The 21,472-nt window shown below is 44.0% G+C and overlaps 1 protein-coding gene across 1 annotated transcript in view; it reads right to left on the bottom strand.

The window, feature by feature from the left end:
* Positions 1–21,472, bottom strand: part of zranb3 (zinc finger, RAN-binding domain containing 3) — a 148,656-nt gene that overhangs the window by 71,002 nt on the left and 56,182 nt on the right. The window contains exons 13-14 of the mRNA XM_075477837.1: positions 20,869–21,277; positions 7,888–8,181 (exon numbers count right to left, since the gene is read on the bottom strand). Coding sequence (XP_075333952.1) covers positions 7,888–8,181; positions 20,869–21,277 — 703 coding nt within the window. The remainder of the gene's footprint in view (positions 1–7,887; positions 8,182–20,868; positions 21,278–21,472) is intronic.

Here is a 21,472-nt window from a genome sequence, read left to right as displayed (position 1 = left end):
GCAGACTGGCAGAAGAAACTGACGAACCAACAACAGGAAGGATAGAAAGGTTGGAGGCAGACTGGCAGAAGAAACTGACGAACCAACAACGGGAAGGATAGAAAGGTTGGAGGCAGACTGGCAGAAGAAACTGTCGAACCAACAACAGGAAGGACAGAAAGGTTGGAGGCAGACTGGCAGAAGAAACTGACGAACTAACAACAGGAAGGATAGAAAGGTTGGAGGCAGACTGGCAAAAGAAACTGACGAACCAACAACAGGAAGGATAGAAAGGTTGGAGGCAGACTGGCAGAAGAAACTGACGAACTAACAACAGGAAGGATAGAAAGGTTGGAGGCAGACTGGCAAAAGAAACTGACGAACCAACAACAGGAAGGATAGAAAGGTTGGAGGCAGACTGGCAGAAGAAACCATCGAACCAACAACAGGAAGGATAGAAAGGTTGGAGGCAGACTGGCAAAAGAAACTGACGAACCAACAACAGGAAGGATAGAAAGGTTGGAGGCAGACTGGCAAAAGAAACTGACGAACCAACAACAGGAAGGATAGAAAGGTTGGAGGCAGACTGGCAGAAGAAACTGACGAACCAACAACAGGAAGGATAGAAAGGTTGGAGGCAGACTGGCAAAAGAAACTGACGAACCAACAACAGGAAGGATAGAAAGGTTGGAGGCAGACTGGCTAAAGAAACTGACGAACCAACAACCGGAAGGATAGAAAGGTTGGAGGCAGACTGGCAAAAGAAACTGACGAACCAACAACGGGAAGGATAGAAAGGTTGGAGGCAGACTGGCAGAAGAAACTGACGAACCAACAACAGGAAGGATAGAAAGGTTGGAGGCAGACTGGCTAAAGAAACTGACGAACCAACAACAGGAAGGATAGAAAGGTTGGAGGCAGACTGGCAAAAGGCAGACTGGCAAAAGAAACTGACGAACCAACAACAGGAAGGATAGAAAGGTTGGAGGCAGACTGGCAGAAGAAACTGACGAACCAACAACGGGAAGGATAGAAAGGTTGGAGGCAGACTGGCAGAAGAAACTGTCGAACCAACAACAGGAAGGACAGAAAGATTGGAGGCAGACTGGCAAAAGAAACTGATGAACCAACAACAGGAAGGACAGAAAGGTTGAAGGCAGACTGGCTAAAGAAACTGACGAACCAACAACAGGAAGGATAGAAAGGTTGGAGGCAGACTGGCAAAAGAAACTGACGAACCAACAACAGGAAGGATAGAAAGGTTGGAGGCAGACTGGCTAAAGAAACTGACGAACCAACAACAGGAAGGATAGAAAGGTTGGAGACAGACTGGCTAAAGAAACTGACGAACCAACAACAGGAAGGATAGAAAGGTTGGAGACAGACTGGCAAAAGAAACTGACGAACCAACAACAGGAAGGATAGAAAGGTTGGAGGCAGACTGGCAGAAGAAACTGACGAACCAACAACAGGAAGGATAGAAAGGTTGGAGGCAGACTGGCAAAAGAAACTGACGAACCAACAACAGGAAGGATAGAAAGGTTGGAGGCAGACTGGCAAAAGAAACTGACGAACCAACAACAGGAAGGATAGAAAGGTTGGAGGCAGACTGGCTAAAGAAACTGACGAACCAACAACAGGAAGGATAGAAAGGTTGGAGGCAGACTGGCAGAAGAAACTGACGAACCAACAACAGGAAGGATAGAAAGGTTGGAGGCAGACTGGCTAAAGAAACTGACGAACCAACAACAGGAAGGATAGAAAGGTTGGAGGCAGACTGGCTAAAGAAACTGACGAACCAACAACAGGAAGGATAGAAAGGTTGGAGGCAGACTGGCTAAAGAAACTGACGAACCAACAACGGGAAGGATAGAAAGGTTGGAGGCAGACTGGCAAAAGAAACTGTCGAACCAACAACAGGAAGGATAGAAAGGTTGGAGGCAGACTGGCAAAAGAAACTGTCGAACCAACAACAGGAAGGATAGAAAGGTTGGAGGCAGACTGGCAGAAGAAACTGACGAACCAACAACGGGAAGGACAGAAAGGTTGGAGGCAGACTGGCAGAAGAAACTGTCGAACCAACAACAGGAAGGATAGAAAGGTTGGAGGCAGACTGGCAGAAGAAACTGACGAACCAACAACGGGAAGGATAGAAAGGTTGGAGGCAGACTGGCAGAAGAAACTGTCGAACCAACAACAGGAAGGACAGAAAGGTTGGAGGCAGACTGGCAAAAGAAACCGTCGAACCAACAACAGGAAGGATAGAAAGGTTGGAGGCAGACTGGCAAAAGAAACTGTCGAACCAACAACAGGAAGGATAGAAAGGTTGGAGGCAGACTGGCAAAAGAAACTGTCGAACCAACAACAGGAAGGATAGAAAGGTTGGAGGCAGACTGGCTAAAGAAACTGACGAACCAACAACAGGAAGGATAGAAAGGTTGGAGGCAGACTGGCAAAAGAAACTGACGAACCAACAACAGGAAGGACAGAAAGGTTGGAGGCAGACTGGCAGAAGAAACTGACGAACTAACAACAGGAAGGATAGAAAGGTTGGAGGCAGACTGGCAGAAGAAACTGTCGAACCAACAACAGGAAGGACAGAAAGGTTGGAGGCAGACTGGCAGAAAAACTGTCGAACCAACAACAGGAAGGATAGAAAGGTTGGAGGCAGACTGGCAGAAGAAACTGTCGAACCAACAACAGGAAAGATAGAAAGGTTGGAGGCAGACTGGCAAAAGAAACTGACGAACCAACAACAGGAAGGATAGAAAGGTTGGAGACAGACTGGCAGAAGAAACTGACGAACCAACAACAGGAAGGATAGAAAGGTTGGAGGCAGACTGGCAAAAGAAACTGACGAACCAACAACAGGAAGGATAGAAAGGTTGGAGACAGACTGGCAGAAGAAACTGACGAACCAACAACAGGAAGGATAGAAAGGTTGGAGGCAGACTGGCAAAAGAAACTGACGAACCAACAACAGGAAGGACAGAAAGGTTGGAGACAGACTGGCAGAAGAAACTGACGAACCAACAACAGGAAGGATAGAAAGGTTGGAGGCAGACTGGCTAAAGAAACTGACGAACCAACAACAGGAAGGATAGAAAGGTTGGAGGCAGACTGGCAAAAGAAACTGACGAACCAACAACAGGAAGGATAGAAAGGTTGGAGGCAGACTGGCAAAAGAAACTGACGAACCAACAACAGGAAGGATAGAAAGGTTGGAGGCAGACTGGCAGAAGAAACTGACGAACCAACAACAGGAAGGACAGAAAGGTTGGAGGCAGAATGGCAGAAGAAACTGACGAACCAACAACAGGAAGGATAGAAAGGTTGGAGGCAGACTGGCAGAAGAAACTGACGAACCAACAACGGGAAGGACAGAAAGGTTGGAGGCAGACTGGCAGAAGAAACTGTCGAACCAACAACGGGAAGGATAGAAAGGTTGGAGGCAGACTGGCAGAAGAAACTGACGAACCAACAACAGGAAGGATAGAAAGGTTGGAGGCAGACTGGCAGAAGAAACTGTCGAACCAACAACAGGAAGGACAGAAAGGTTGGAGGCAGACTGGCAGAAGAAACTGACGAACTAACAACAGGAAGGATAGAAAGGTTGGAGGCAGACTGGCAGAAGAAACTGTCGAACCAACAACAGGAAGGACAGAAAGGTTGGAGGCAGACTGGCAGAAGAAACTGACGAACTAACAACAGGAAGGATAGAAAGGTTGGAGGCAGACTGGCAAAAGAAACTGTCGAACCAACAACAGGAAGGATAGAAAGGTTGGAGGCAGACTGGCAGAAGAAACTGTCGAACCAACAACAGGAAGGATAGAAAGGTTGGAGGCAGACTGGCAAAAGAAACTGTCGAACCAACAACAGGAAGGATAGAAAGGTTGGAGACAGACTGGCAGAAGAAACTGACGAACCAACAACAGGAAGGATAGAAAGGTTGGAGGCAGACTGGCAAAAGAAACTGACGAACCAACAACAGGAAGGACAGAAAGGTTGGAGACAGACTGGCAGAAGAAACTGACGAACCAACAACAGGAAGGATAGAAAGGTTGGAGGCAGACTGGCAGAAGAAACTGACGAACCAACAACAGGAAGGATAGAAAGGTTGGAGGCAGACTGGCAGAAGAAACTGACGAACCAACAACGGGAAGGACAGAAAGGTTGGAGGCAGACTGGCAGAAGAAACTGTCGAACCAACAACGGGAAGGATAGAAAGGTTGGAGGCAGACTGGCAGAAGAAACTGACGAACCAACAACAGGAAGGATAGAAAGGTTGGAGGCAGACTGGCAGAAGAAACTGACGAACCAACAACGGGAAGGATAGAAAGGTTGGAGGCAGACTGGCAGAAGAAACTGTCGAACCAACAACAGGAAGGACAGAAAGGTTGGAGGCAGACTGGCAGAAGAAACTGACGAACTAACAACAGGAAGGATCGAAAGGTTGGAGGCAGACTGGCAGAAGAAACTGTCGAACCAACAACAGGAAGGACAGAAAGGTTGGAGGCAGACTGGCAGAAGAAACTGTCGAACCAACAACAGGAAGGATAGAAAGGTTGGAGGCAGACTGGCAGAAGAAACTGTCGAACCAACAACAGGAAGGATAGAAAGGTTGGAGGCAGACTGGCAAAAGAAACTGTCGAACCAACAACAGGAAGGATAGAAAGGTTGGAGACAGACTGGCAGAAGAAACTGACGAACCAACAACAGGAAGGATAGAAAGGTTGGAGGCAGACTGGCAGAAGAAACTGTCGAACCAACAACAGGAAGGACAGAAAGGTTGGAGGCAGACTGGCAGAAGAAACTGTCGAACCAACAACAGGAAGGATAGAAAGGTTGGAGGCAGACTGGCAGAAGAAACTGTCGAACCAACAACAGGAAGGATAGAAAGGTTGGAGGCAGACTGGCAAAAGAAACTGTCGAACCAACAACAGGAAGGATAGAAAGGTTGGAGACAGACTGGCAGAAGAAACTGACGAACCAACAACAGGAAGGATAGAAAGGTTGGAGGCAGACTGGCAAAAGAAACTGACGAACCAACAACAGGAAGGACAGAAAGGTTGGAGACAGACTGGCAGAAGAAACTGACGAACCAACAACAGGAAGGATAGAAAGGTTGGAGACAGACTGGCAAAAGAAACTGACGAACCAACAACAGGAAGGATAGAAAGGTTGGAGGCAGACTGGCAAAAGAAACTGACGAACCAACAACAGGAAGGATAGAAAGGTTGGAGGCAGACTGGCAGACTCAAACTCGCTTACTAACTCAAAAAGTTAGTATTAGTAGTAGGAGAAGTATGCGGTTTCGAACACAGCCAGAGACTGGAGTCGACTTGAGTCCAAGTCACAGTGACTCGAGTCCCCATCTCTGTCTCGTGTGATCCCGACTCACTCAATGATGATGAGATCAGAGCTCTCTGGGGACCAACTGTTGCAATCGTCGTTGTTTCTACCACCGAGGACGAGGGGGCTTTTTATGCCTTCATTATAGGAGAGTGAAGAGAGACAGGAAGCAGGGGGCAGAGAGAGGGAAATAAGACGCAGCAAAGGGCCGCCCTATGCGGGATTCGAACAGGGGCCAGCTGCACGAGGACTATAGCCTCTGTGCATGGGGCGTCTGCTGTACCCACTACGCCACAGACCGCCCCCCGAGGACGTTTCTTAATGACTCCGGCTCAAAGTTTCTCACAGGACCGGAGACGGATGTCAGCCGTCTCCAGGGGGAAAGTGCGCCTCAAAAGGGCACGTGGGGGGCCGAGTTGATACCCTGCAGCGCCTCTTTAGTGCTGCCATTTCTGATCGACAGTGAAGCTTTTATCTCTCCCCCATGGTCGGTCTGAATAGAGGCGTTTTGCTTTTTCTCTCACTCACCTTTAGTATTTTTTTTTTCGCCTGAGAGCAGGGGGGCGAGCACAGAGTGGAGAAAGCACTGCAGGGGAAGTTGTGACGGGATTCAATCGTAGACCATTGGGGGGGCACAGGTAGCTACAGAGACGGGGAATTAACCACCAGACAATCGGAGCACTAATAGATGTCAAGAACAGGGATTTTCCAGGGTGCTCCACACTGATCTTAGGATGTTAAAGGCTAATAGGTGTTGATGGGTATCCTGTTCAAGCCTAAATGATTTGTGAAGCAGTCCCTCTTATGTTAACTGTTCTACAAAGAAGTTTCTTCCTCGAGCACCCTGACCAATCCCCCTGGTCACAGGCTTTTCTGAGACTCTGCTGGTCTGGCAATTTTATTTTAAAGGTCCTCATATTGCAGACGCTGTAATTAGTTCTTTGTAATTAGTGCAATTTATTGCTTTGTGTATCCCTTTGAGACACAACTCCTCAAACACAGAGGTCTTAATTTGCAATATTACACGGTGTGTAATTGGGAATTTGTCTCCTGGCATCCCTCAGATGTTCACAGACGCGTACACGTCTAACCCAGTGTGGACGGGAAAGCACGAGCAGGTGCAATCAGGGACCTTGTGTGCCTTTTATGTAATTAGACCTCAGTCCACTTTATTGAAAAACAGCTCATCAGCCTGCCGGACGGTCACAAAACCCGAAACATTGTGTGTGTTGTAATGTGGCGCTCCGAGCAAGTCGGTTGAGATTAGTGGTTTTACTCAATATCTCCTGGAGTGAGGAAACAGGCAATATCTCCAATAGATACTCAGAGAAAATAAGGCGTTTTCTTACGTCTGCTTTGTTAGCAACGCTTGAAAGAACTGCAAGTCTCATATTTTTATACACCTGAGAAAACAAAGTTAATCCGAATGAGAATTATGTTGAAGAACTGAAAATGCAATTAATTAAATCCTACTTTATTTACTTTTCTAAAGAATACGTTCTCCCTGCAATCCTTATTTATTCTGAAAGTTTAACATGTTTGATTTCACCAACTATCTTCCTTAATTTTGCTGCCCAGTCAAAGTCACTGGCTGTGTTCGAAACCGCACACTTCCATACTGCATACTGATCGATCAGACAGTATGCAGAGCGTTTACCCACAATGCATTTCGCTCCTGCCCGAGCCAAAATCAGCCGGCCTGAAGCTGATTTCGCTTAAGCTCTAAACTCTGTAAACTTTAGCAACATTTGAAACATTTTCAGGCGAGAAAGTAGTCGTTTAGATCCCCAACGTGTTGAAAACCTGACAAAATACCGACTATTTACAATTTTGTTCCCACGAATTCGGCGCTACTAAAGCTAGCCGCAGTGAGCAACGCACTTCCGGTTATTTTCACAAAATAAAATACCCGTTGCCTTTTATCATAGGGAAAGCCATTACGATACAATTGGTGCTTTTGTTTTGAGAACAGGAAGTGAACCTACCCTCGTTGTAGCTAGCTTGAAACTGACGTTTTGACAGGAAATGACGATCGGCGACGTCACGTTACGTTGCATCTTGGGTAGTTTGAGTATGAGTAGTAACCTGATGATGCATACCCAACATTTCGACGAATCTAGTATGCATCCGGGAAAAAAGTCAGTAGGAGTAGCAGGAGAAGTATGCGGTTTCGAACACAGCCAATATCTCAAACGAGTTACGTCAGACAGGCTTCCTCTCTATCTTAAAACACATCTACTATTACAGTTTTAAATTATATAGCTGTTGTATGTCTTTCAATTTATTCTTGTATTTTATTCTTTTAATTTTTTGTTTTTATTTTTCTGTACAGCACTTTGGTGACAACTGAGGTTGTTGTAAAGTGCTCTATAAATAAATTTGGATTGGAGATACTCAGAGAAAATAAGAATAGGAACGCCAAGCCCCATATGGAATGAGCTATAATCCCTTATTGGTTGAAGTCGTGATATTATATAGCCTGATATGGGCAGGTGACAGTGTGGCACCAGCCAATTTCCCTAGATATGAAAAGGAAGAGATTGCAGGTGGGATTACCCTGTGTGTGGTCAGGGGGGAGGGGGCCGCCGCCGCCGCCGTCAGCCATGTTGTCACCCCTCTCCTCTGCCGACTGTTTGCCTTTGAGCCTCAGTTTGTCCTCTTCCTCCGCTTCCCACAGCTTCTGTTTGTCTTTGGGTGGCTCGCTCTGCTCCTCCCCCCTCTCCTCCAGCTCGCCGTGTTTGCCTTTGAGTGATCTCGCCGGCTGAGCTTTTCCCCGGCTGAGCTCCGGCTCCGACGGCGAGCGCTGCTCGTCCCTCTCGGTCGCGGGGGGCCGAGGAGCCCTGGGTGGCCCTGAGCCAGCAGAGCGAGAAGGTTGGGAGAGAAAGACGAGGATTACTGTGCAGAATAATCAGACTTTGAAGAGTTTTATTCCCCGGCGAGATATCCATCATCTGAAGAGTGTGACAAAATGACTGCTGACATGAAAGTAAAACTCAATATGGCTCATTAGTGATGTTATTACAGGAGCCATCATAAGTCTTCTGCTGACAAGTTCAGAGGATGTGATTGTGTGAGATGAACTGGCATCAGCAGGGGTGTGGAGGAATGCTTACCTTTTATTTTCACCAGGAAGCATTCGCAGTGCACATAAAGGAAAAACTGCTCCATGCATTTGTTACTTCAGGATTAGACTTCTGTAATTCTTTATTATTGGGCTGTCCCACATATTCTCTGAAAAGCCTCCAGCTGATCCAAAATGCTGGAGCCAGAGTTCTGATGAGAACTAACTGTTAGATTCAGAATAGAATTTAAGGTTCTTCTCCTCACATATAAAGCTCTTAATGACCGAGCTCCATCACATCTTAACCCATTGAGGCCGGGAAAGCATTGCCGCAATTCTACCTTTAAAGCCGGGGGCGCTGTTGCGTTATTCTACCTTTAAGGCTGGGAAAGCGTACACGTCTTTTTCAGACGGTAGCGATTTTGAGGAGTTTCTTGGCTTTGATGATGCTGATGAACGTGCCGACCCAACTGATGGAGATTTATGGCGAGCACATGTGTTTGAAGATGACAATAACGACAAGGATGATTTTGAAGGGTTTGAATGTGAGTGGAAGACTGACAATTACCACCGTAATCGACGGAGAGATTTCAACCGCACACCAGGGGTGAAAGTCGATTTACCTGCAGATGCCACACCGTTGAAGGCATTTAATCATATTTTTACTGAGAAGCTTTGGGCACATCTCATTTCCGAGACGAATAGATACAGTGACCAGGTACTTCAGACTCCAGCTCGAGCAAAGATGGCAAGGTGGGCACACGTAACTGCCGGAGAGGAAAACGTTTATTGGAATGTGTATGGGCTCCTTGTGCTGCCAGTACGAAGAGATTACTGGCGATAAAATAAATATATAAATAAATAATTTAAATATAAAATAAAATTTTATTTTATTACTGTTTTTTTTATTGAAAATAGCGCTGTTCCTGCACTTTACTTTTTATTCTATTTTATTACTGTTTTTTTTATTGAAAATAGTGCTGTTCCTGCACTTTACTTTTTACATTTTCTATTTTCCTGAAGGTGTATGTAAATAAACTCAATTTCCAAAGAAAGCCACAGGTGTAAGCTCTCAAATACTTTTTGAATTTTGTTACTATCTGCTACAGAAGCTGAGAAATCAATCATTTAGTAGGCGTTGACACAATTGCTGAATTTCCAGAAAAACTTCAGGTTTTAGTGAGTCCTTCTGAAATCGCCCATAGGTTTTACAGGCATTCTTTTCCAGGCGTCTTAGGCCTAAATGGGTTAAAGATCTCATTATAAGATATTTTCCTAACAGAGCACGTCGCTCCCAAACTGCAGGTTTACTTGAGGTTCCCAGAGTTTCTAAAAGTAGAATGGGAGGCAGAGCCTTCAGTTATCAGGCCCCTCTCTGTGGAACCAGCTGCCAGTAAATGTCCAGGAAGCAGACACCCTTTCCACTTTTAAGACCAGGCTTAAAACTTTCCTTTCTGATAAAGCTTATAGTTAGGGATGGCTCAGGTGATCCTGAAACATCCCATAGTTAAGCTGCTGTAGGCCCAGCCTGCTGGGGGGCCTCATCTGTCACACCTTTCCTCACTTTACTCTCTTTTCCCCCGTTTATTTTCTCAAATGATAGTATGTACATGTGCCATTATTGTGGTCATTAACTGGTGTTTCCCTGTTCCAGCAGGTATCCTTTGAATGGTGTTACAGTGGGTTTTTCCTCTTTTCTGTCTTCTCAAACCCCAGCTGGTGGAGGCGGATGGCCCCCCTTCCTGGTTCTGGTTCTGCCAGAGGTTTCTTCCTGTTCAAAGGGAGTCGTTCCTCTCCACAGTCGCCTCAGGCACGCTCAGGACGGGAGATTGGACTGAAGACAAGTTTCAGTGCAATCTGTTGGTTTCCTTAGCTAGGAAATTGTTTTTGAATTGACTCTAAATGAATGAATTGGATTATTTTATAGATAATTATGATTACAATGAATTGAATTCCTGTTGGCTTGAATTGAACTTTATTATTTAAGTGCCTTGAGATGACATTTGTTGTATTTGGTGCTATATAAATAAATTGAATTGGTGGATTGTTGCACTCTGACCGCTAACCTGAAGTCTGCTAACTGCCGGGGACATTTAGATCTAAAGACTTCTCCTCTGCAGCACATCAGCAGGCAGAACACCTGCCACCCCCCCAATTCACCCACACTTGGATCAAACACCCAAAAACAACTGCTGAGAAATTGAATCATGCTTGTGTCCCATTGTTTTGTTAATTGGCCGCCTGCATCATGTGCAATCAAAGCTAAACAGAATAATTGTCAGCGATCGCTGCATCTGTGCCGGGTTCCAGCCGGCAGCATTCAAACAGCTGATGGTGGCTGAACGCCAATAATCAGCTTTTAGCTACCCTGAAGACGCTCAAACTTCAATCTTTAATCATTCATACTGTACAAAAAAAATAAAAAATCTAGCCTTCATTTCTTTACATTTTCCTTCCAAGCAGCCAGATTTTAATTGTAATCTTTCAAAATGGTCTCGAGCAATAGTTCTGCAGCTTTCTGAAGGTCTTTAAAAGTTTTTCTTTGGACATTTTCGGCTTTTTCACTCATTTTGAAGCACAAAAAAGGCACCAAACTCAAGGGATGAACCAGTGTTGTGTCGACACATAAGAGACAGCTTATTTCTTTAGCTGCATCTGTGAAAAACAGCAAAGATAACACAGTCTGACAGACAGAAAACAGGATTTCTGCAGCAACAAGGTGATTCTCAAAGAGCTGTTAGCTGAAAACTTGGCATATCTCAGCATGGTGTGCAGTGTGTCCTTAAAACATTTGAGGAAACTGGACCAGTGGAGGACAAAAGAAGAAGTGTCAGGCCTAAAGAACTATCTACAGCAGATGAACAGGATCTGAAAGTGATGTCCTTAAGAAAGAGGAAAAAATCCAGCAAAGCCCTGACACAGGAGCTGAGAGATGCATCTGGACCTTCAGCTGATCCATCTGCTGTTGGCCCAAGCCTCATCAGAAATGGGCTCCATGGAAGGGTGGCTGTCAGGAAGCCGTTCTTAAGGAAGGGAAACAGGGAGAAAAGGCTGAGCTGTGCCAAAGGACACAAGAAGTGGGCTGAAAATCAGTGGCAGCAGGTCTGATGGAGGGATGAATCCTCCCCAGAGCCCGGAGCTCAACATTACTGAAGCAGTGTGGGATCATGTTGGCAGAGAACGGAACAAAAGGCAGCCCACATCCAAAGAAGAGCTTTGGGATGTCCTTCAAGAAGCCTGGAGAACTATTCCTGAAGACTCCTTAAAGAAAGGACAGAAAGCTGGTCTGAGAGGGTTCAGGCTGAGTTGGAGGAGAAAGGAGCTCAGAGCAGATGTTCACTTTAAAACTGCTCAGAACTGAACAAACTCTGATTTTTACCTTATATCCTATATTTACATTCATTTTTCCATGCGTTTCAATAAATCACCGCATTTATTTCCTCTTTTCCTGGTAATATATAGAGAAACGAGGACCGGCTGTGTTGTATTTTTTCGTCATTTTTCTAAGTTTTGTCACTGCTGTGGCCTTTTGTAAAGAAGCTCAGAGCAGATATTCACTTTAAAGCTCTTTAGAACTGAACAAACTCTGTTTTTGCTGTATTTACATTTATATTTTGCACATTTCAATAAACTTCCTCACTTATTTCCAGTTTTCCCATTTATTATCAAACAAATAAAAGTCGAAGCCAGTTTTCTCTCCTCGTGAATCCAAACACTTACATTCAGGTTGTAATCTGCTTTCTTTTTTAAGCGTTTCTATTATCGTTGAATTGATAGAAACAAATTGAAGGCTTTTAATGATTATCAGATTTTAATTACAGGTGACTGTCATGCAGGTAAGTGCAACTAAAGATTTCTCTTTTACTGTTCTGTTTGTGCCACTTTTAGTTCCAGATGAGGTTATATCAGAGCCTTTGAGCTTTTTACTTAATTACGAATTACCTTCCTTAATTATTGGGATCCTGTCATGAGACGTTAAATTGAAAAATCAGTCGATCGGTAAGCATCTTGAGATCATCAGCTGATAAAAGGTGTGAAAACGGATAAAAACCAGATGGAAAAGCAGATGGAAACATGACAATGTTTTCCTGTCAATATCAAACGTAACCCCCAACATGTTAATGAATGCAGTGGTGATGACGTCACTATTCACACGAAGCTATAACTTTTGTACTTTTTGGCCTGAACTTTATCATTACGGCTGAATTAACAGGCGGATCAGCTGCTTTCACAAAAGAGCGCAATTATTTATAGCAAACTGCAAATGTCACAGTCTGAGCACGGCTTAACAAATTCACTTTCCCTTCTCACCTGGATATATTTAAATCACATCCTTTCGCAATATTTGTCGAACTTGAGGTGTGAAATGTAACAAGACAGTAAGTTGCGGAGCCTGGAGGATGCAGAGGGCTAATTAGTGATCCCGCCTCTCTGTGGCTTGTTTCTTCAAAAGGCCAGCGCTCGTCGGCTTCCTCAAATGTCACGCGAGTCTCGGGGCTCCTACCCTGCTGCTGGCCCCCCTCGCTAACAAGCCGAGCGAGGCCACAAGAGACGGCTCAATTTGTGTTCAGTTGTCTCCACCGAGGAAGACGTTAACGGGGGAAATCCTGCAGGGCGACCTGCTTGTTTCCCCACCCATCAGGACCCCATTAATGTCTGTAGTGGCTTGATAAGGTTCCAGAATCGACACATTAAGAAAAAGCATGTGATCCCACATGTGAGACAGCAGCAGCTGCTGCCTACTGAAGAAAAGTAGGTGCTCCTCATCTGCTGAGTGTTATCCAACTGTTGGAGACTTGACCGAACTTTGTAGTTAAATGCTAAAAGGGATGGAGGAGTGCTAACTGAGTGCTGCAAAGAGCCTTTGCCTGCAAAATTACCCTTTTCCTCCATCCATCTCTCACAGTAGGCGCTGAGAGACAAATTGCTGGTGAAAGAGCTGAAGAACTCAGCCATGCCCACGCTCGTGGCCTAAAAAAGAAGCACAGAAACCCGACAGATTCAACAGGAAAATGGTTGCATTGAAGTTTTCCTGCTAGTTCAACAACAGGAAATGTCCAACCCTGTCAGGTGAAGATGGAACGTGAATAACCCGCGACAGTTTGATTAAAAACAGTCCTGGATCGCTAATGAAACGGAATTAAATTTGCATCCAATTTACATGTGATGTCATGCAGCCAGGCGAGTTCCTGTTTATGTCATCGGTTTCAGGGATAAATGAGAGAAAAGATGGTTGAAATGCAACCTGGACAAGATATAAAAAAAAAAGCGCTCATCTTACCGCTAACTGTGGAATAATAGAACAGCTCAGCTTTGCATGGCAGGATAATTAAGTTAGCTCACATTAAACATGTAAAAGATATGCAACATGTCACAGTACATGACTGTTAAAAGACAAAAAGACTCAAGCAAAAGCTTTAAGAAATTAATTTAATGTTATTGATCTGCTTTTGTTAGCATGATGATCATGCACAGTAAGACGTTACCTCGGACAGTAAAGCCCATAAAATAAAATTAACTGCATGGAAGCTAGTTTCTTTATCAGAGTTTAAGCTAAAATGAGCGCCTGCTTCCTTTATCTGTCGGTTAGCTCATTTACTCATGAAGCAAGCGTCCCACAACAACACAAAAGAGGGTTTTAACTCCATCTTTATATTATTTCTGCACTAATCTTCTCTTTAAACTAGCTGCTTATTACAGTTCTGAACTGAAATAAAGCTCGTCGGTTAAGCCGATGGGGCCGATATGTTGGGGGGGTGCGAACAGTTTGTATCCTGAAGGGATTTTAATTTGTGTTTAACAGCTAAATTAAATACCTACGATTCAAACTAAACCCCCCCCCCCCGTGTTCGACGTAAAGAAAGGCTAATTCTGACGCATTTCCTTCTGAGATGCAAACTACGCCCCCTAGTGTTCAAATTAAGCAAATTAATTCGTTTTTAGATGGATAAAAACTTTATTGCACCAAATAGTAGTTCTCCTGTCTGGTTTTATGGAATATACTAAGTTACTGGGAAGAAAGACGCTAAAAATGCAAGCCTGTCTGGTTGTACTTTAATTGTAAGACATGTAACAATTTGCATAAAGTTTTCTCTTGAATATGTTCAAAACGTAGTAGCAGCCAGTTTGACTGTTTGGAGTTTCTTAGCCCATTTGCTGCCACGTTTGGGCAGCTTTGTTGCATTTAGTTTGGTCAAAAGCATCTCGGGTCTATAATTTAGTCTGATATACGGACTATACGCCCCCCTAGTGTTCAACGTGAGGAACTTCACTTCAGCGATAAGAGAGGCTGTTAGCAGTTTTCATCCAGTTTGATAGAACATGAGAATGGCCCCACACTGCAGGCACCTCACACCTCGGTACTTTCACTTTAACGTGCTCGGAGCGATTAATTTGACTTGAAAGCAACACTAAAACTGTTTTTGAACCTTAAAACTATGTGCTTCTGACCGACTTCTTTTCCGGTTCCGCAGCAGACAGCGACAGACTTTTCCAAAATAAAAGCCTGTGAGCAACAGACTTTTACAATAATAAAATAAATAATAAAACCTGCGTTAATGCGTGATAAAATATTTAATAATTAATTAATATTAAACAATTAACGAGTTAACTCGCCCAGCCCTAAAAAAAACCAAATGTATGTGGAGAGAAGGCGTGATGGGAAGTAGAAATTATAGAAATTATTGGTGTTCAAGCCAGTAAGTTTTAAGATTATCTCAGCTGACTGTGGTTAGACAGAAGTGAGAAACTTCTTCTACTCTGAGGTAGTACTGGAATGTAAATAATAAGAAATGTGCCGATAGCTTGCAGTCCTGACTATAAGTCCCAGTGACTAATAAAACCCTCTGTGTCATGTTTATCTGCTACAAATGCCTCGTGCTGAAACAGACTAATTTCCTTGGGTGTACAGATATTTTGCCCCGATACAAAAACACTCGTACTTCCAGCCTCGAAGCCTCGACATCCTGAAGTGTCCCACCTTTCTGTTTAGTCATCTCGAGGAGGATAACATTTCTCTTGTCAGACTGATTATTTTCTTACATTTCTTTGAGCCGAGGATCGCGGTGCCAGGCTGAGAGATACCTCCGTAAATATAGCTGTTATTTTTCAGCACAGTCTGTCATTTACAAATTTAGCAGGTTGTTAAATTCCCCGTCTTGGCGAGCTGACACCGCCTGCTGCTGTGAATGCAGAGTGGCGCTCGAGATAAAGAAGAAAGCGCGATTGCTGAATAGTTATCAAGTATCTGCTGCAGCTGAGCATGAAATGTGGGGCGCATTACGTGTGTGGGTGTGAGTGTTTGTGCTGCTTAAAAGCTGAGGTGCTGCTTGTTTGTACTCGGCCTGTTTTAAGTGCATCAGACCTTCCACACATCTAATATCAGCTGTGTATATTACTGAGTACAGAGACCTGAGAGTCATTAACGAACCGTCAACAGACAACTGGGAAATGGATGCGTTATGAACATTAAAAATATATATATATGTGATGGTATAATCCTACCTAATTAGACAGGTAACTTGGGCTTCATTAAACAGCAGAAAACAGCTGGAAGACGATTCATTTGCAGTGTGTTCTGAAGCCTTTTTGGGGTCATTTTACTCCCCCGTCATCCTGTTTTCTTTAAGTTACTTGCCAACAATATTCTGGGTTGAATGTTGAAGCTTAAAGCCAATGTTAATCAGTGAGCTTTTGATGTGACTCGGCCTGTTTCTGCCCCTTCAGGCTTTATGGTTACTGGTTACTGGAGGAGTGGCCGTGGACTCACAGCAGGCCAATTACACTCAGCTGTGGACATGCAAACGAACAACTCCCGACTCCTCGTGTGTGTGTGGAACGATGTGAATACGCCTGTAACAGAGTGAGGAAAGGAATTAATTAAAGAATAAATGCATTGCCTTTACCTTTTATTCTTCCTCTTTATTGATGGTTTTTTTGCTGTTATTTCTCAAATACTTGAGCCATAACTTTAGCCTTTCTTACTCCCCAGTCTGTGTGCAGTTATTAGCTCAGAGTTTCGATCCAGCGATGTCAAGCTTACAACTTAGAGAAGCTGACCTCCAGACTGAGCCCACCAGTTGATTTCCAATGCTGGGATGAGTATTAAATACGTGCACACAGAAGTCCTCCTTTAGTCTGTCTGCTGACACCTGCACTAACTCAGAGTACCGACGAAGTGAGAAAACCCAGTACGATAGTTTCCTTACTCTTAAATCGGGATAAAAGCACCTGCTAAATGACAAAAATGTACAGTTTACACAAGAAAATTCACATGTATTTTGAGTAAAATGCTCTGTTTCCATGTTAATCCTTTCATGAAAAACTGGATCGCTATCTTGGTCTAAAACTAATTTATTCAAAGTAACTTTTGGCTTCTTTATAAGAGCACAATCGCTCGTTTTGGACTCTTTTTCATAGATCTGGTTGCTTGTTACGGTCACGAGAACTGATAATGTTCAATGGGTTCAGCAGCAGGTGAAGCTCAGCCCGGTTCAGAGCTGCTGAGAACAGCTTAAGGTCGGGCACGCCGTCCATTTGCTCTGCCCAGAAGTTAAATCAAGATCAACGTGGATGCAGCACTCTGTAAAAGACGCATCCAATCAAACAGAATCTGACAGATGTCAAATCACCCGCCTCTGGAAAACTGAAATATGTTCCACTTTGTGATTGGCTGCCTGAAGCTGGCTCTGACTTTTCTCGGAGTATCGGAGCAACTCTCCCAAACCGGCTGTCAGATTGCTCCGTAGTCGGCCTGAATCGGACCCGGAAGCGGTCACCGTGCAGGTGCAGCTCCTGAACGAGCCTAAACTCCTGAACCCACAGCCTCTTCATCACCTCAGATGAGCTAATAATAACAGTTTGACAGGTAACTAGCTTCTTCCTGGATCTCTTTTGGGACGCACTTCTCAGCTTCAGGGTGAGGAGAATCCCGGCTAATGTAACGTAGACTTGGTGCATTATTCAGACTATGCTCAGTGTAAACAGAAATATATGCAGCTCATGTAAACATCATAATGAGATTATTGTCCAATTTAGAATGAGGTAAAGAGCCGGATTATTTCTGCAGATGCAAACACAACCACTATCAGACAGTTGGGCTGTGTTCGAAACCGCATACTTCTCCTACTTCTCATACTAACTTTTTGAGTTAATATGAGAGTTTGAGTAAGCGAGATGTTCCCGGATGCATACTAGATTTGCTGAAATGTTGGGTATGCATCATGAGGTTACTACTCATACTCAAACTACCCAAGATGCAACGTAACGTGACGTCGCCGATCGTCATTTCCTGTCAAAACGGCAGTTTCAAGCTAGCTACAACGAGGGTAGGTTCACTTCCTGTTTTCAAAACAAAAGCACTAATTGTATCGTAATGGCTTTCCCTATGATAAAAGGCAACGGGTGTTTTATTTTGTGAAAATAACCGGAAGTGCGTTGCTCACTACGGCTAGCTATAGTAGCGCCGAATTCGTCAGAACAAAATTGTAAATAGCCAGTATTTTGTCAGGTTTTCAACATGTTGGGGATCTAAACGACTACTTTCTCGCCTGAAAATGTTTCAAATGTTGCTAAAGTTTACAGAGTTTAGAGCTTAAGCAAAATCAGCTTCAGGCCGGCTGATTTCGGCCCCGGCAGGAGCGAAATGCATTGTGGGTAAACACTCTGCATACTGTCTGATCGATCAGTATGCAGTATGTAGTATGCGGTTTCGAACACAGCCATTGAGACTTTTTGCTCCTCAGTGGCATCGTCCGATGATTTAATTCCCTTTAATACTTTCAAGAGTAACGAGCACGTCCAGAGTAAGGATTGAAGCACTTATAAGGTTCACTCATCTTCTGATGGTGTCACAGCAGTAAGAAGTAAAGAGAAACGCACACCGACCCTGTGGGAAGGTGCCGCATTGCCGATTTTTCACAGTTTGTCCGCTGTGGCTTCACCGCTGACAGCTTAGGGAATATTTTGCTTACTTGAAAGAATTCCCTGTGGCTGAAATGCCACCTCAGAAAGCAGGCCGTGTCAAATTTTGTCAGGTTTTCAACACGTTGGGGATCTAAACGACTACTTTCTCGCCTGAAAATGTTTCAAATGTTGCTAAAGTTTACAGAGTTTAGAGCTTAAGCGAAATCAGCTTCAGGCCGGCTGATTTCGGCTCGGGCAGGAGCGAAATGCATTGTGGGTAAACGCTCTGCATACTGTCTGATCGATGAGTATGGTCTTGTTCCACACTGCTTCCCTGAGTTTGCAGCGTGAGGACTAAACTATAATAATTCAGCTGCGAGTCGTCTCGTTCTGTAACTATTTAACAACAGTTTCTGTAAGTACAGCATGCGAGCAGACACCATCTTTCATTTAGAAGCGATGTTGCCTCAGCACGCGTTATCTTAACACGTCATCGTCCTTTTTAATTCACATTTAATCACCCGTTCACAGCCGATTCTCAGTGCTGCGCAGGAGAAAATGCAGGACGAAGCCTGTGCCTTATTCTGCATTAATAAAGGCACAAAAATGGTGGTGAACCACATCCGAATTCTGGATTTTCGCTTTTCAAAAATCATCTCTCAATCGATTCGATGCGGCTCAGACATTTAAAAGAGCAAGGACCTCCAGTCTGCCAGGTCATAACGACTTCCCTCTCCTACTCTTTTGTGAGATACAATCACAGGCTGTCAGATTTCACCTCGAGCCAGCTCAACTTTTTCCTCCAACTTTGTGGGAGACGTTTGCAGCAATAGTAAGTGCCTGCTCTCTCTCTCAGCTTGACAGGTGAGAATTATACTGTGTCCTTGTCATCTGCAGAAAGAGCGAGACAGACAATATTCTCCCAGCAGTGCTATTTCAGACTCTGGCAAGCCTGCCTCCATCTTCCGCTATATCTCGCGTCTCCATCTGGTGAAATCTGTAATGCTGCTCAAAAGTATTATGTCAACAGACTGCTACGATTGATATTGACAGGAAGGAAAATAAAGCAATGGATGGATTTTTTAGCGTCGGGTGATTCATTTCAAGCAGGAGATGGGGGGCAGTTTTGGCCTTTTTTGTTAAATGGAATCCAGTTAGCAATCAGTGAGGTGATGATTGTTAATTAAAAAAAAAGAAAGGGGGGGGTTGTTCTTACCAGAGAAAAAGAAAAGAGATGAGACGCCATTTGATATTCAGTTCCTAAAACAAGGCAGTTGCACCATGCTGAAGTAACTACAAAACATATGCATTTCATTCAGAGCGCAGCTTTAAACATTTTGTGTATCAAAGCTGCATTATTAACAATAGATGAATGGCTATTATAAATAATAACAATTTTTCCAAAAATTACAACAGCTGTTCTAATCACTTACATTTAAAGCTATAATGTGTAATATTTCACGTTGTCTATTAACAAATTTGAGTCTTATCATTCACAAGTATTACCTCAATCGTTATTAATTACCTCCATCACAAAAGTGCAGTGTTCTTATATTCTTTATATTCAGCATGCGAATGTACATAACGGTGTAACACCCCAATGAATGTCTCCATGTCGCTCCGCCTTTTCCGTTTCCACATTGAAAACGGAAAGGGCGAAGCTGATGACATGTTCTTCTACAAATCCCGTAGTTTTAAAATGGCGGAGCGACATGGAGACATTCATTGTCCGTGAAATATTACACATTATAGTTAAATACAGACTCAATATAAACTGCTTATATAATTCCCCCCCAGCCAGCTATTACAAAAGCAGAAGCTTTGATAAACCCTCTGAGTTAAATCTGCCTAGCGCTAGCTAACCCCATAGCTAGCCCGCTAGCTAACTGAAAAGGTGTGGTTTGGGGCTACTAAATATGCCAGATATTTCCCAAAAAGGTTGAAGGAGAACAAAACAGAGCTAAAATAAGATTCAATATTGGACTTTTTTTTATTTTGACATGCATTCAGTCAAAATTAAATAAATTGTTTGTTTGTTTTTGTGGTTTGTTACAGCAACTGGCAACCATTTACTAAAGTTAGCTAACAGTTGCTAGCTTTAGGAGGTGTGTGAGTGAGTGCTCTTTCAGCTCAACTTCAAGTTTTCTCTTTTACATATGAAAACAGTCTGTTGTAGTTGTGTAATCAAACAGGGGCCAAACCAGTAACTCAGTTAAGCAGCAACATCTGTTATCATTAGCTTGGAGAAGCTATGAGTCATATCAAACAAGACTAAAACAAAACTGCTGTGTCCTGAATAAAAGCGGGATGTGTCTGGATGACTGAATGAAAGTTTTCATGTGTTTGAGGTTGTCCTTTATGTACAAATACATACATAATAACTGGATGAAATTGGGCAAATATGGCCGTCTGCACCTTCTACTCAATGGGATTAAGGTTCAAGCCAAAACGAGGAGATGGGGGGCAGATTTGTCCTTTTGGTTAAATGGAATCCAGTTTGCAATCAGTGAGGTGATGATTGTTAATTTAAAAAAATAAAAATAAAAAAATAAAAAAGGGGGGGTTGTTCTTACCGGAAGAGCGCGGGAACTCGCACATCTCACAGTAAGGCAGCAGGCTGCTGTTGGAGTAGGTGCAGGCCCCACAGTTCCACGTCCAATCCGGCTGCGATAGCCTTCGTGGGGTCACCAGGGAGACGAAGGAGCCGCCGGGCGTCGACTTTTGCCTCCCCCCAAGTCGAGACTTTGGGCTCCGGCCGGCCTGAGGCGTCCGCAGCCTCTTCAGCTGCGGCGAGAAGTCGTGGTCGGGCGTGACGGAAGCTTCGGGAAACTCCTTCCTCTCCTCACTGATTTCAGAGTCAGCTCTCGTCTCTGAGGAGATGGAGGGAGAAGTTTCTTCATCATCCGTTCTCTTCCTCTTCTTCTCCTGGCTGGCACTCGGGGAGAAGAATGAACGGATGTCGTGCTGCTTCTCTTTCTCAAACTAAGACAAAAAAAAAACAAAGTAATGTTGGGGATTATTTCTGCAGATGCAAACACAACCACTATCGGACAGTTAGACTGTGTTAGAAACCGCATACTTCTCCTACTACTCATACTAACTTTTTGAGTTAGTATGCGAGTTTGAGTAAGCGAGAAGTTCCCGGACGCATACTAGATTCACCGAAATGTTGGGTAT

Source organism: Odontesthes bonariensis, chromosome 11 (genome assembly GCF_027942865.1).
Source record: "Odontesthes bonariensis isolate fOdoBon6 chromosome 11, fOdoBon6.hap1, whole genome shotgun sequence".
Taxonomy (NCBI): Eukaryota; Metazoa; Chordata; class Actinopteri; order Atheriniformes; family Atherinopsidae; genus Odontesthes; species Odontesthes bonariensis.
Note: the sequence above shows the minus strand (reverse complement) of the source record. Positions and strands in the feature narration are given on the sequence as shown.